Raw genomic sequence first — 14,820 nt, forward strand, 5'->3', positions numbered from 1 at the left:
ATTAAATAAAATAATTAAGCAATTAAAATAATTTGCATGCATGTGGTTTACGTAGGTTGATTTTTCGGACGTTACAATTAATGCTTTCTGAGTCAATATACTCACTAGGGGTGGATGATGCAGGTGAGATTTTACTGTTGAGACAAGAGGGTTGGACGACTGAACTGGCTGAGTGGATGGTGCACTAACCCGAGGACATTTGCTAGTTTTTCGGCACATCTATTGATTTTACCGTACTTTATAGATTTTCATGACTTTTGGAAGTAAAGAGTGGTTTTTGAGAAGATTTATGAAGTTTATGCTACTTTTGAAAAAAATGCTAGTTTTAGGTTTGTTTTGATCTTTATCATTTTACGACTTTTACTGCAGTTATGTGTTTTGAGTAAAATAGATGTTGAGTTTATTTTTTACTGTGCAAAATATANTTAATTTCTTTTTGCTAATCGATGAATTTGATGAGAAATGTGGTCGTAATGAAAGAAATCATCATTAACTTTCTAGTTATTGGGGTATAGATAATAATTGAAATATTATTAGAGAAATATTTTAATGATATTTTTAAAAGAATGAATCTAATTACATGTTTATAATCATTGATCAACAAATTATTTTTATTTTGTTTGTTTAATGTTAGACTTCATTAAAAAACGATCACACTTTTATTTATTTATTATTTATTTATATTATATATGTGATATATCCAATTTTTAATTGAAAATTTTAAATTTACAAAGTCATCTTAATTAATAAAAAAAACATTGATCGCTCTTCTAACTTTTTTATATTAAATATTTTATGCTCATATTTTATTGAATTTAAATAAATTTAATAGATCAAATTAAAATTTAATTTTGATTTAATGAATCAATTTGAATTTAATTTTTTGAATAAATTACAGTTTGAATTAAAATAACTAATCTCCGTTAGCTCGAATTTGAAAAAGTATGAATGGGTCGAAATCCTAAAACGGGCTACGGCCCAGCCCATATTGTCTCATAATTTATTATAATAATAATAATAATTATTATTATTACATAAGGTAGAAGAAAACAGTATATACAAAATAAATCAAAATCTCTCTCTCTCTCACACTATATAAACGGAGGGAAGGGCTCAAACTAATTTCAAAGCCCCTCTCTAAATCCCTCACTTGTTCTGCTTCATTTTGAAGCTGTCTTTTTAAATTTCCCAATTCCTTCTTCTGCATCGAAACTAGGGTTTGTTTCTTAGGGTTTTCGGATAGCTGGCTGTTTTTTTGTCTGCTAGGGCTTTTATTCTCAGTAGGGAGCGGTGATCTTCTCCATGGCGGCAGAGAAGTTGCGGGATTTGAGCCATCCGGTGGATGTTGCTCTGCTCGATGCCACTGTCGCTGCTTTCTATGGAACTGGATCTAAAGAGGAGGTCTGAAGCATTCTTTTAATCGTTTTTTTTAATGTTTTTTTGGAATATCGGAGTTTCTCTGGTTGTCGTTTTTTGGCTTTTGCGTTTGTAATTGCTAACGGTGAGTGCAAGAAAGGCGATGTATTTTGTCTTGAGTTTTGAAGCAATGTTTGTGGCATCGTAAGTAGCGTTATCTACTATGGACACTGACTATAATTTTTTGAGAATTTGGTTGTAGATGAACGCCATTAACTGTTGGGGCTGTGATTGTTTTTTCGTCCTGAAAATTTTAGAATTAAATAATTTCCCGACGGGCCGAACCATGGAGTGTTACGTGTATAGTTAATTCCTCTTTGGATTTTAAGCGAATTTTCTCAGTGATTATTTGTCCATGATTCAAGTTAATGTACTAGAAAGTGTATATATAACGTTGTGGATAAACAGTAAGCTTATCATTCAATGCATATATTTCGTATGGCCACAAATATTTCTTGCTTCTATTCAGGTCTTTATAAAATTATTTTGTTCGCATCTATTAAGGATTCTGGCACATTTTGTTTATATTCCCTAATTGTCCTTTAGAAAGAAAGTAAAAATGCCAGGTATGGAACAATGTGACTCGTCTGCTCTGTTTTTGAGAGTGATTATATACTTAAGAGGCTTTTTTAACATTTGTGTAATTTATTAGGACGTTCTCAACACTGGCGATATAGAGACATTTACAACGATCACCTACACTTAGGCTATTATCTTTCATATTATTTTCCAAGGGAGGTAGTGAATGCATACTGAACTTATGGACTGTTGAACCTTCTCACAACTCGAAATTATGGCTCTCCTACCATGCATGTGAACTCTGTGCATGGTCGTTCTAGATTACGTTATCTTTGGTGCTTTTTGCGCATGTTATGACTACCTTTCATAAATTTTAACTTTAGCATGAATACGGTTAATATTTATGCTTTGCGTTCAGTGTGGAGGTATGCAATTGATTGTCGTTAAGGTTTGTCCGTTACTTAAATAGAAAAAATTCCTTGTTTGGAACAGTGCGTGATCTAATTTCCTGCAACAAGTTTGTGTATTTTGCCTTTTGTACTCTGCTGCTTTGTTTATTTCTTACTGTGTCTCTGGTAGTCACCTTGGTTATATCGAAACACCCTTGAATCTATAAACAGAGAAAAAGTGTAGCGTGACTTGAGCTGATTTCACTTTACTTCGACCTAACAAACTCTCGGTTCACGATAAACATTGTAATTGATGACATCACTGTTATTAATTTCTTAAAAGCATATAATAATTTTAACATCCAGTCTCGAAGTATATTGGGACAATCTAATCGGAATAATCAGTAAATCTTTTTATTCTTTTCACTTGGTTTCAGTTGAACTCAGCTTAAAGCCTGAACCTTGATTTTTTTTTTAAAAACTTCAAAAGTTTTATAATCTACCTCTATTACTAGACAAGTGGAGGAATGTGCCATAACTCATGCGTAATTTCTACCAATATCAATTATTTAACTGTAAAGTAATAAATTTATTACCACTTTGTGCAACCATATCAGAACGGACAAATTGAGTCCGCCTTGTCAGTTTGATTAGATAAAAGCTATAAAAGTATCATAAAAAATATTTAATAACAAAATAATATTTAATATCGTAGGAATGGCTGATGGATGTGGCAGACGGATATTTAGATATTATTTTGGTCTATTGTTTTGAAAGTCATGATTTAAATTTCACAAATGATATATTATGAATGTATGGATGATGAGGAAGGAACATGTCTTAATTCTGAATGTTCTTGAGGATGAATATTGATAGTTTTAAAATTTTATGCCTTGAAAGAGTGGTTTTTCACTTGATTATTTACACCTCTCCATGCATCTTTCGTGCTGAATATATTTACTCGTGTAAAACTCTCTTTATTTAATTTCATACATTATTTACGGATCTGAATTGTAATTTTGGTTATTAGTTTTACTTTTTTTCGTGGTTTCCATTGGTAGTGGAGAAATTTACATTGAATGATAAAGAGCATGGAATAGCCATTGGAAATTTTCTTTTTTGCTTATTATGTGAATAACATCTATCGGCTTTCTCTTTTCATGAGGCAGAGGACTGCCGCAGATCATATTTTGCGGGACCTGCAAAATAATCCAGATATGTGGCTTCAAGTGGTTCACATTTTATCCAGTACTCAGAACTTGAACACCAAGTTTTTTGCCCTACAGGTCTGATTAACTATTCCATGGAGAAGTCTAATATGTGTTGTAGTAAGATTCCACCTCTGTTTTTAACACCAAGTCACCAACTACTCTCTGCATGTTGCTAATTCTCGTCTTTTGTTTTTATACGTTGCTTGGTGATACTGATAATTGAACTGCTTCCTGAACAGGTTCTAGAAGGTGTTATCAAGTATAGATGGAATGCTTTGCCTGCCGAACAACGAGACGGCATGAAAAACTATATTTCCGAAGTTATTGTGAAGGTGATTATGGCCAATTCTTTCTGGGACGAGTTTTGTGATTATCTTTCCTGTTATGTTTAAGTTATGAGGTTTTGTATGCTTAGAGTTTCACAAAGCAATGTGTTTTGTAGCTTTCAAGCGATGAGATCTCCTTTCGGCGAGAGAGGTTATATGTTAACAAACTCAACATTATATTAGTGCAGGTATTTATATTTTATTCTTGATATGATTGCCTCTATAGAATTCAGAGTTTCTTTCTATGGATCTCCTCGTTCAACTGGGGAATCTTGCGACTAAAATTCTCTATGTTAACTTGATTAAGATTGTGGTATGGTTTTCTCAGATTTTGAAGCATGAGTGGCCAGCCCGTTGGCGAAGCTTCATTCCTGACTTGGTCGCAGCTGCAAAAACTAGTGAAACCATCTGCGAGAATTGCATGGCCATTCTAAAAGTCAGTAATTCATACCTTTGTTTGTATTTATTAATAAGGAAGTAAATTTAGTTGACGAAAAGATGTTGTCAGCTTCTAAGTGAAGAGGTCTTTGACTTCTCAAGGGGTGAAATGACTCAGCAAAAGATTAAAGAGTTAAAACAATCATTGAACAGGTAGCAATTTGATTCTTGGTCTAGTTATGGATTACTTCAGTGGTTTTTATGTTGTCAATTAGATTTTCATTGCAGGTTAACTCAATTTTTTATATTTGTAATCGCGTGATGTCTGCCACTAGCAATTCACTTGTTCGTATTTTCAATCATGCTGTTTCTTTTCTCCTAATGTTTTGGAGTTATGTTTGTTGACAGTGAGTTCCAGCTCATTCACGAATTATGCTTGTACGTATTATCAGCATCTCAAAGGGCCGAGCTTATCAGGGCTACCCTAGCTACATTGCATGCATTTCTTTCATGGATTCCTCTGGGTTACATATTTGAGTCTCCACTGGTGTGTATTCTTTCCTTTCATGTGGTTTCTTCTTAGATTGGGAGGATCTGTGACCTTCTGATTTACCGAATCTTTTGTTTTTTAAGATTTGTTTTTGCTAAATTTTATTTGTTGCCCCTGGGTCTTTGTTCGGCAGCTTGAAACACTTCTTAAGTTTTTTCCCGTGCCTGCATATCGCAATCTGACACTTCAGTGTTTGACGGAGGTATGTTGCACTGTCACCTTTAGAACGCTAATTGTGCTCTTTCCTAAAATAATTATGGCTGTGCATGAACCGGGCTTTGCAGGTTGCTGCTCTTAGTTTTGGGGATTTTTATAACATGCAGTATGTCAATATGTATACAATATTCTTGGTGCAACTGCAGGTATTTCTTATATTTATGCAATATTGCGATGTTGATTTCACTAAATTTTTGGGACAACGAGTGGGATTCTTAGATGATTCTCGGAAACTATCCTTGTTGCCTTGTAGAACATCCTCCCCCCAAGTACAAACTTTTTAGAGGCTTATGCGAATGGAAACACTGAGGAGCAGGTATTTTTTGAATGATATCTAATGTCAAAGTTTGTAGTTTGTTCCTTGTTTGTCAATGCTGATATTCTGCTACATTTTTACTCCCAGGCCTTCATTCAGAATTTGGCTTTGTTTTTCACATCGTTTTACAAGGTAAACTCCCTTTGTCATCTCTTCCAAGGAACTAGAACAGACGAAATAAAAAACCTCTTGAAAATTGGTTTGCTACGTTTATTTTTTGGATGCCATCACGTGGAAGTTGCTTGTAAACAAGTTGCAATTATGTTGGATATTTTTAATTTTAATTTAAAGCTTTGTAATTTTTTTATACAGGTGGAATATTTCCACTAGTCACATATATATGAATTATTATGTATATGAGGTTGTTTTAATTAGTGATTGATATATTATCGAGTTGATGTAGTTGGTATAGAAAGTTCTCTGTGGAGATTTTACCCTAGAGTCTGCTACTGGTTATCACACGAATGACTATGTGGACAGTTGGTTTTTTCATCTTTAGTTCTATTATTTCCAGGGAAGGCCTCCCACGCTTGTGTGTTGTTCTAAATTATGAACCCACTTTATTATTCTGTGGCCAACAGTGTTAGAACATTGATTGTGGCCAGCGGTGTCCTTCACTGAAATAACTCTCCTCTGGTTTTCCTTTTGTTTTCTGATGCAGTCTCACATTCGAGTTTTAGAATCATCACAAGAGAACATAAATGCGCTGCTAATCGGCCTTGAGTATCTCATCAATATCTCATATGTGGATGATACTGAAGTTTTTAAGGTAGACACATTTCTTCCTCAATTTCTTTATAACAATTATTACATTGTTTTTTGCTCCAACACTACCTGGAGCTCCTAGTTTTAGTCTTGATCTGCCTAGCATCAATAATTTATGATACATGACGGTAAAGCTGTCACTACACTAGCAGCTACCAAGTTAGTTTTTGAGGTCTATTGGCTTGCAGGTTTGTTTGGACTATTGGAACTCCCTAGTTTTGGAGCTGTTTGAAGCTCACCATAATCTGGATAATCCGGCAGTGACTGCAAACATGATGGGACTGCAGGTGCAATGATGTTTTACCTATTCTCTGTCTTCTGTTACTTTAAAACTCGTAATCTAGCTGATTTGTTTGCTGCTTGGAAATATTTATGGAAATTATGTTAGCTTGCTAGAGTTGAGATATAGAACATATGTTTCTCGTATCAGATCAGGACTTAACAAATATGGAAATCTGTGTAAAGTTATGCCTTGTGAAGGATGATTATTTTGGTGTTGCTTTCTCTTGCAGTTGGTTGGTTGAAAACCCTTCCGAAAAGGGCAACACATTTGTATTTTCCCTCTTAATTTTCTGGGACTTGTTTTATACAACAATATTCCTCTGTTTTTGTTGCATGCATTTCTTGGATGGTGAAATCCATCTTGATTTAAAGTCTGAAGTTTCATGGCGAGTTGTGGATAACATACCGAGTTGGAATTATGTTAGTGACTTGGGTAGAATTGAGTATTGTTGATTCTTTGTGTTGACCACTTTGAATGGATCCTCAACTTTGAGAAAATAGATTACTTGTTCTAATTTTGTTTCTGGTTAGCCTTAGACGTGAATTTGCTATATCCTATGTACAATGAAATCAGCAGCCCCATTATCTTTGATACAATTCCCTTTCCATCATCAGTTCTGTTTAAAAAAGAATCGAACTGTATCATAGTGACATTGACTGTTATTGCACTTCGATTTTATTTTTAATCTTTGCAATTAGGCAAATTGGTTAAAAACTGTGCTTCAGTAGAAATGTGTCAACATATCCTAAGAATGGATCAAGGTTCTAAAAAACGTGAAGTGCCCCGAAGCGCGGATGTCGAGCTCCAAGCTTTTCAAGCTTAAGCAAGATTAACACGGGCATAAACGTGAAAAAACGTTTTTTATCTTTAGTGTAATTGTAATTATCTCAAACCAATAAATAGATAAAATAATACATAAATATGATAATTTAAGTCTGATGCATTATTTCTCATATTTATAAAAACATAAAAATCTCATAATTACAATCTTGCAACTAGATCACATTAAAAAATCTTAAATATTTGTCAAATCATTGTCAGACACGCTTATCATAATTAAAATTTAAAAATAAACATCTAAATTATAAACCTAATTTATTATTTTAAATAAAAAAGACATACTTTGAAAATAAAAAAAAATTAAAAATAAACAGATACGATTAATTGTGCTTGAGCACACTTAATTAAACGCCTTAATTACGTTTAATTCGGTCAATAAATAGATAAAATAATACATAAATATGATAAATTTAGGTCTGATGCATTAATTCTCATATTTATAAAAACATAAAAATCTCATAATTACAATCTTGCAACTAGATCACATTAAAAAATCCTAAATATTTGTCAAATCATTGTCAGACACGCTTATCATAATTTAAAAATAAACATCTAAATTATAAACCTAATTTATTATTTTAAAATAAAAAGACATACTTTCAAAATAAAAAGAATAAAAAATATACAGATACGATTAATTGTGCTTGAGCACGCTTAATTAAACGTTTTAATTAGTTTGACCGCTTTTTTCCGTTTTCCTCCGGAGCGTGGCGTTTTTGTCGAGCTTCAAGCTTAAGCGTGCTTAAACAGGCTTTTTAGAACACTGGAATGGATGTATAATAATGTATAAAAGTTATAAATCTTTACTAATCTTTAGATAAAGAGAAAGTTACATGATTAATTAATTGATTATAGCATTCCGTGTATCTTCATCAAATAAAGAGACTTTTTCTTTGAACCAACTTTTACTCCTATATAGAGTTATACAATAGCTACCTGATTTTTGTATTGAATAACTAGACTCCAATGCTTCCGCTTCTCGGTATGGTTGATGGACTTGGTTCACAACTCATGCAGCGACGTCAGCTGTATGCTGGACCAATGTCAAAGTTGAGACTGCTGATGATCTGTCGTATGGCAAAGCCAGAAGAGGTGCTTATCGTTGAGGATGAAAATGGAAATATAGTTCGTGAAACCATGAAAGACAATGATGTGCTTGTGCAGTATAAGGTCCTTGATCTCAAGTCTTAAATTCCTAAAGCACTTCACGTTTCCTAGTTTTTCAATTTGAATCTCGTGCATACTATTCTACCTCATATTGACACGCTTAATTATAAAAAAACTTGCAGATTATGAGGGAAACTCTGATCTACTTGGCTCATCTTGATCATGAAGATACGGAACAACAGGTATTCATTTCTGCACCTATGTGAGCTTGTGGAAAGGAGTTGCGTGTGTCGTATTTACTATGGTCAAATGCTTGTGCTGCAGTAAAATTCAATCAGCTGATGAAACACAATCACAGCCGACGTATCGTTATATCACTGTGCATGATACACTCTTTAAGTTTAGACATGGCTTATTCCCTTCTCCCCAATAATGTTTTGGAACAAACTAAAGTCATTCAGGGACCAGAGTCCAGAACTAACGTTTATTCGTTCCTGCTTTTCTGAATGTCCCATGGCAGATTTAGTGAATTCCAAGTGGGATTTTTGTTTGATATATTTTTCTAGTATTCAGGTATTACTCTTGGGTACTGAATTCTTATTGCCGCCTCCAATTCCACAAACAAATGTAAAGCTTATATCATGTCTAAAAAAAGAGACTTTGAAATCCCTAATAAAGGAATAAATGCATGCTAGTGGCTTTGTCAATTTACACCTCATGGCTCTTTTTTAGATGTTTTAATTCCAATGTGAATTTTTGTTCCCCTAACTTAACCTGCAGCCCTTTTTAATATAGAAAACACTAGCATTTAGGTTGTCAGAGTTATCTGCTTGGACTCTGGTACTGTTGTCACTATCTGTGGTGGCTCTGAAGGCTCGATGTGGTTTCTCATCCTGTTTTTTTGTATTTGAGTACGATTAATAATTTTTATTTCTGGTAGAATTAAGTAATTATTTTGTTCTCTCCGAAGCACTTCACTTCCTACTTCCTAGTTTTTGAACGATTCACCAACTTCTGGTTATATTTCTAGATGCTGAAAGGCTCTGTATTTAATTTTATGTGCTTTTGACTTCTACCCAATTCAGTTTTTGGATTTAATTTCTGGCTATAAAAACAGATGCTGAAGAAATTAAGTAAACAACTGAGTGGAGAGGATTGGACCTGGAACAACCTCAATACATTATGTTGGGCAATTGGATCTATCTCTGGTTCAATGGTGGAGGAGCAGGTATGTATTTTTTTTTGTTTTTTGAATTTGGAGGGGAAATTTTAATTACATTTTTTACTTGTTTTTTCCATACGATATAATGTTTGTCATGTCAGTTCCTTTATATATTTATTTCTTGTCTTAGGATGTATTTGCTATTAATATTATGAATGTTATGAGCCTATGTTGAGGCATAACTTTGATTCGTAGCTAAACCAAAGCTTGCACCAGACATTATTTTTCATTCGACTATTTTTTGTTTGCTTCTTTGTGTATCCCTTTCTGCAGTTGTAAACAATGTATCCTTGTTATTGTGGCCATCCATTCATTAGCAATTTAGCATCCAAATTTAGGTGATAAAACCTGTTAGGTTCATTTTTATTCCTCGTGTGATCATGGCTGAAAATATGATTGTGCTAGTGTAGTAGTGTGATTCCAGTTTTATAGTTCCATTTTGAATCGTTAAAATTGAAGTTTTATTACTTATATTTGCTCTTGTCAAAGCTATTCTTAATATATTAGTTAATCCTATTCTCATCATTGTGGTTGCGTCATTTTTTGACATGAAAGAATTGTCTCCAACTCTCTGTTCTACATTTGAAGGATTTGTGCAACTTTTGTACTTTCGACAGGAAAACAGGTTTCTGGTGATGGTCATTCGTGATTTGTTGAACCTCTGTGAGATTACCAAAGGAAAGGACAATAAAGCAGTCATTGCCAGTAATATAATGTAAAGATTCTTTCTTAGATTGTGACAATTGTCGGTTATGGTACTGCATGAGAACTAGTTCTGATTGATGTGCTATCTATGGTTCACTCTATAAATTGTAGGCGACTTAAGAGACATTGCTTGTCTAATTTGGTTGAAACTTATCCTTTATGATTCACTTCCGTGGATGCAGGTATGTGGTTGGGCAGTACCCGAGATTTTTGAGGGCCCATTGGAAGTTCTTGAAAACTGTCGTGAACAAGTTGTTTGAATTCATGCACGAAACCCATCCTGGAGTTCAGGTTTAATCTGATATTTGCTCAGTTATATTAAATAATACCGCACGTATGGTAGCCGCTGGTAGGGCAGGGTGCTTCTGTTTACGTCCTGCATTTTTATCTTTGGACTTACAAGCACATGCTCCTTCATTAATTATTTTCAGGTTTTTTTATTGTGCTCTAATAGTGTATATCCCGTCAACTTGTGTGTAGGACATGGCATGTGATACGTTCTTGAAAATCGTGCAGAAATGCAAACGTAAATTTGTTATTGTACAGGTCGGGCTTCAATCGATCATTTTTTCTGATAGGAATAGGCAAGCAATATCTTTGGAAGCCAACAATTTTTTAATCATGCATGTCATTTTCTTCGTTCCAGGTTGGAGAAAATGAACCGTTCGTTTCAGAACTATTAACCACTCTTCCAACGACTATTGCAGATCTCGAGCCTCATCAGATCCATTCCTTTTATGAATCTGTAAGACCTTGTTATTTGCCAGATTTTAAATTAAGGAAAGGAGCGACTACGATATTCTTGATTTAACACGATGTATTACACGTAAATTATCCCAATGTTAGTTTTAAGTTTTAAATTCTGTATCTTTGTCACTGTAGGTGGGTCATATGATTCAAGCGGAATCGGATCCTCATAAGAGGGACGAATATTTACAGAGATTGATGGAGCTTCCTAATCAGGTAATTTCCTATACGTTCACCTGTTTTAAGAATAAATCGCTGTTACTTTATACTAGCATTAACTTCAGCTCCTGTAGAGCTTGATCTGTGGTAATGCATTGTCTTTTGCAGAAATGGGGTGAAATTATAGGGCAGGCACATCAGAGCGTGGATTTCCTGAAAGATCAAGATGTGATAAGGGCAGTGCTTAATATATTGCAGGTATGTTATATCAGAGTAAGCATGTATTATTGGGGTTATACATGTATTTTAACTGATTTTAATATGATCCTCTGTGCATTCTCGTATCTACAATGTCTGATGGTGAATGAAGATGTTGGCTTATTCTTAGATGGTAGAGAGCTAGTCACATGTGATTTTTCTTAAAAGAGAGAACAGGTCGTTCATAAATATGGTGTCTTTGAATTTTTTGTGTTACTGAATACTAATGCTCAATTTGATTCTTCCAAATGTATTGTTACACATGTACTCTTATGCGTGATATTGTTTCCCCAGACAAATACTAGTGCTGCCAACTCTCTTGGAACATATTTCATGTCACAGATTTCTCTAATCTTTTTGGACATGCTCAATGTGTACAGGTCTGTCTAGAACTTTTTGAAATATCTATCTAAACATTTTGTCCAAGCATGTTCACGTCTCAACACTTTTCTTATTAAGATTTTGTCTGTCTGCTGCAGAATGTACAGTGAACTTATATCTACCAGCATCCAACAAGGAGGGCCATACGCTTCCAGGACATCCTTTGTAAAACTTCTACGGTAAGATCCAAATTTTGAAGCTTTGTTTACCTGTTTGTTGGATTCTGATATTCATGTTCACCACTTAACAGCTCAGTCAAGAGGGAAACATTAAAGCTCGTTGAGACATTTCTTGACAAAGCTGAAGACCAACCTCATATTGGTAAACAGTTTGTTCCTCCGATGATGGATCCCGTACTTGGTGACTATGCCCGGAATTTACCTGATGCCAGAGAGTCGGAAGTTCTTTCTCTATTCGCCACAATAATAAATAAGTATGCCTTAAAAAAAGAAAAATTGTTAAGTTTTCATTTTTTTTTGTGGCCCTGCCGCATTTTGCTCATCGTTTCTTACTTTGTTTAGGTACAAAGGGGCTATGATTGAGGATGTTCCTCGCATATTTGAAGCTGTTTTTCAGTGTACTCTAGAGGTTGACGAAATACTTCTTGCTAAATAATTTAAATGGCCATGTTTCAGTTTTTGTTTATGATTCATGGACTTTTATTATCAACAATAACTACCATATCATTTTGCGTGTTTGACATCATTGGTTACATGGCAGATGATCACAAAAAATTTTGAAGACTATCCTGAGCACAGGCTAAAATTTTTTTCGTTACTTCGGGCAATTGCTACGCATTGTTTTCTTGCTTTGATGCACTTGTCCAGTGAGGTATGTTGTCGTACATAATATTCCCAATCACTTTGTTGATAATGATCTATGGCCTGTGAAGTTGTTCTAAAATATTTAGGGCTTTAAACGTTACTTATTTTAAATAAATTGGACTTTTTGTCACTATCTTTTTATGAATGTGATGTTTTCTGTTTTTGTTTAGCAACTAAAACTTATCATGGATTCCATCATTTGGGCCTTCCGGCATACTGAACGAAATATTGCCGAAACTGGACTCAACCTATTACTGGAGATGCTGAAAAACTTTCAGGTGTTTTTTTGGTTGGTTTTTGTGTGTCTCACACAATTTATTCTATGCCAGGCCTTACAATCGCTTTCATTAATTGGCAGGCTTCTGAGTTTTGTAATCAGTTCTATAGGACTTATCTTTCGACAATAGAGCAAGAAATCTTTGCTGTTTTGACTGACACCTTCCACAAGCCTGGTTTTAAATTGCATGTGCTGTTGCTGCAGCACCTATTTAGCCTGGTAATCTTATTCTGTTTTCTATCTTAATTTTTTTAATCACTCAGTCCACTCGGGCTTCCCTAATATTTTTTTTCAATGTAGGTGGAATCTGGTGTATTGACTGAGCCTTTGTGGGATGTTGCAACTGCTCCTTATCCTTATCCTAATAATGGCATGTTTGTTCGTGAGTACACAATCAAACTTTTGAGTTCATCCTTCCCTAACATGACGGCAGCTGAGGTACTGAAGAGAAGCCTGTGGACAAAGTTTGTGAGCTTATATGTTGTTTCACATTTCAATCTACCTTGTTTTTTTAATGTCTTGTCAGGTAACCCAATTTGTAAATGGTCTTTTTGAGTCGAGAGCTGATCTTTCGTCATTCAAGAACCACATAAGAGACTTCCTTGTGCAGTCAAAGGAATTTTCAGCTCAGGTGAATTGTTGGTTACGCATGTTGATTCATGCAACATGCACATCTCGATTTGCTTGAGTATGCCTAGGTCTTATTTCCCTGTTTACAGCGAATTTCTATTTTTCTCTACAATTTCCCTCATGTTGTATTTGGATTGAGCCAAAATCGAATTTAATTTCATTGTTAAGTAAGTTAAACAGAGGAACCACAAATCCATGTTCTTCTTATTTACACTATAATCAATATTAATCACAATGAATGTCAAATGACTCCAATTTTTTAAGGATTTGAACTCTTTTGTGATTAATATAAATGTAGTGTAAATAAGTAGGGAGTTGAATTTCTTTTGTACAAGTTATCTGAACAACGAAAATAAATTTAGATTCGTGGATTTCAAATCCTTACATCCAAACTATCATTTAGATTGTTTGAAATTGAGAGAATGTTGATAATTCTGGTTCATTTCTGAGCATTTCAGTTTGTTTTATGAGATGGCATTGAATCATAATATTACAGACTTAGATGTCTCATGAAATCATGGCCGACAGCTACTCCTGTATATACAGATCCCATGTCCAAATACGGTGATCTAAAATTTTAGAATGTTTAAAACGATAGTGTCCATTTGATGAAAGACGGGCGACTGTGGGTGGAAAAGGTTTGAAAGTGACGTTTATGAGATGCTTAGCCTTGAATGTTCATCCCAATCTCAATTGAGTTTTATAACTCTGTACTGAATCTTACCTTTAAAACAATACAGGACAACAAGGATCTTTATGCCGAGGAAGCTGCTGCACAGAAAGAAAGGGACCGACAAAGAATGCTATCAATTCCAGGGCTGATAGCGCCCAATGAGATACAAGATGAAATGGTGGACTCATAAGGTGCTGGCAAGATTATTAAGCTAATTTTGTGGATTTTGAACCCTGAAATTTAGCTTTAATCCCTTGGAGCCTACAGTTATTCTTTCGATGAAATCCCCATGTGTAATTTTCCCTCAATTTTTATCAAAACTCTTTCTCGTGCGAGGTGGTGTGTAGCCATAGGCGAGGCACACCTGCTTTGGTACCGAAGAAACTATATATGCTTCTGGTTGTAGAGTATTTAGATTCTAATGTAGAACTACAGTTTGTCAAGGATTTGTTTGTGGCATTGTAATTCTGAATTTGGCCCGGGCGAGACTACTGGCGTTTCAGGTTAGAACTAACACATACAAAATTGGTGGGTGTGCGCAGAAATCCCTTTTTAGTTTTTCTGTTAGAACAATTTATGTATTTTGATTTGGGAGGTTCAGTGATGTTTTATATGGTCGTTTTAAATT

The 14,820-nt window shown here is 34.5% G+C and overlaps 1 protein-coding gene across 2 annotated transcripts; it reads left to right on the plus strand.

Moving 5' to 3' along the window:
- The first annotated feature begins 1,062 nt into the window (after positions 1-1,062).
- On the plus strand, positions 1,063-14,820 carry LOC140989606 (protein EXPORTIN 1A). 2 transcript variants are annotated; one of them, XM_073458885.1, is made up of 32 exons: positions 1,063-1,401; positions 3,494-3,610; positions 3,775-3,867; positions 3,978-4,049; positions 4,190-4,297; positions 4,370-4,452; positions 4,648-4,786; positions 4,923-4,991; positions 5,074-5,151; positions 5,259-5,321; positions 5,409-5,453; positions 5,983-6,090; positions 6,275-6,373; positions 8,170-8,379; positions 8,499-8,558; positions 9,434-9,544; positions 10,156-10,253; positions 10,426-10,534; positions 10,724-10,789; positions 10,890-10,988; positions 11,126-11,206; positions 11,318-11,407; positions 11,702-11,787; positions 11,887-11,967; positions 12,039-12,221; positions 12,310-12,376; positions 12,509-12,619; positions 12,783-12,890; positions 12,971-13,108; positions 13,190-13,327; positions 13,416-13,520; positions 14,260-14,820. In XM_073458885.1, exons 1-32 carry the CDS (start codon positions 1,303-1,305, stop codon positions 14,380-14,382), a joined length of 3,237 nt encoding a protein of 1,078 aa, XP_073314986.1. In that variant the 5' UTR covers positions 1,063-1,302; the 3' UTR covers positions 14,383-14,820. The 2 variants fall into 2 exon arrangements, with proteins under 2 accessions (XP_073314986.1, XP_073314987.1); XM_073458886.1 differs by having other exon boundaries at positions 8,227-8,379.

The sequence above is a fragment of the Primulina huaijiensis genome, chromosome 12, assembly GCF_012295235.1.
Source record: "Primulina huaijiensis isolate GDHJ02 chromosome 12, ASM1229523v2, whole genome shotgun sequence".
NCBI classification, from domain to species: domain Eukaryota; kingdom Viridiplantae; phylum Streptophyta; class Magnoliopsida; order Lamiales; family Gesneriaceae; genus Primulina; species Primulina huaijiensis.

Excerpts from the sequence above, each read along its gene's own strand:
- LOC140989606 (XM_073458885.1), top strand. The coding sequence starts at position 1,303 with ATGGCGGCAGAGAAGTTGCGGGATTTGAGCCATCCGGTGGATGTTGCT. Across the intron at positions 6,374-8,169 it reads CAAACATGATGGGACTGCAG|ACTCCAATGCTTCCGCTTCT; the intron begins GTGCAATGATGT and ends TTGAATAACTAG. Across the intron at positions 10,790-10,889 it reads GTAAATTTGTTATTGTACAG|GTTGGAGAAAATGAACCGTT; the intron begins GTCGGGCTTCAA and ends TCTTCGTTCCAG.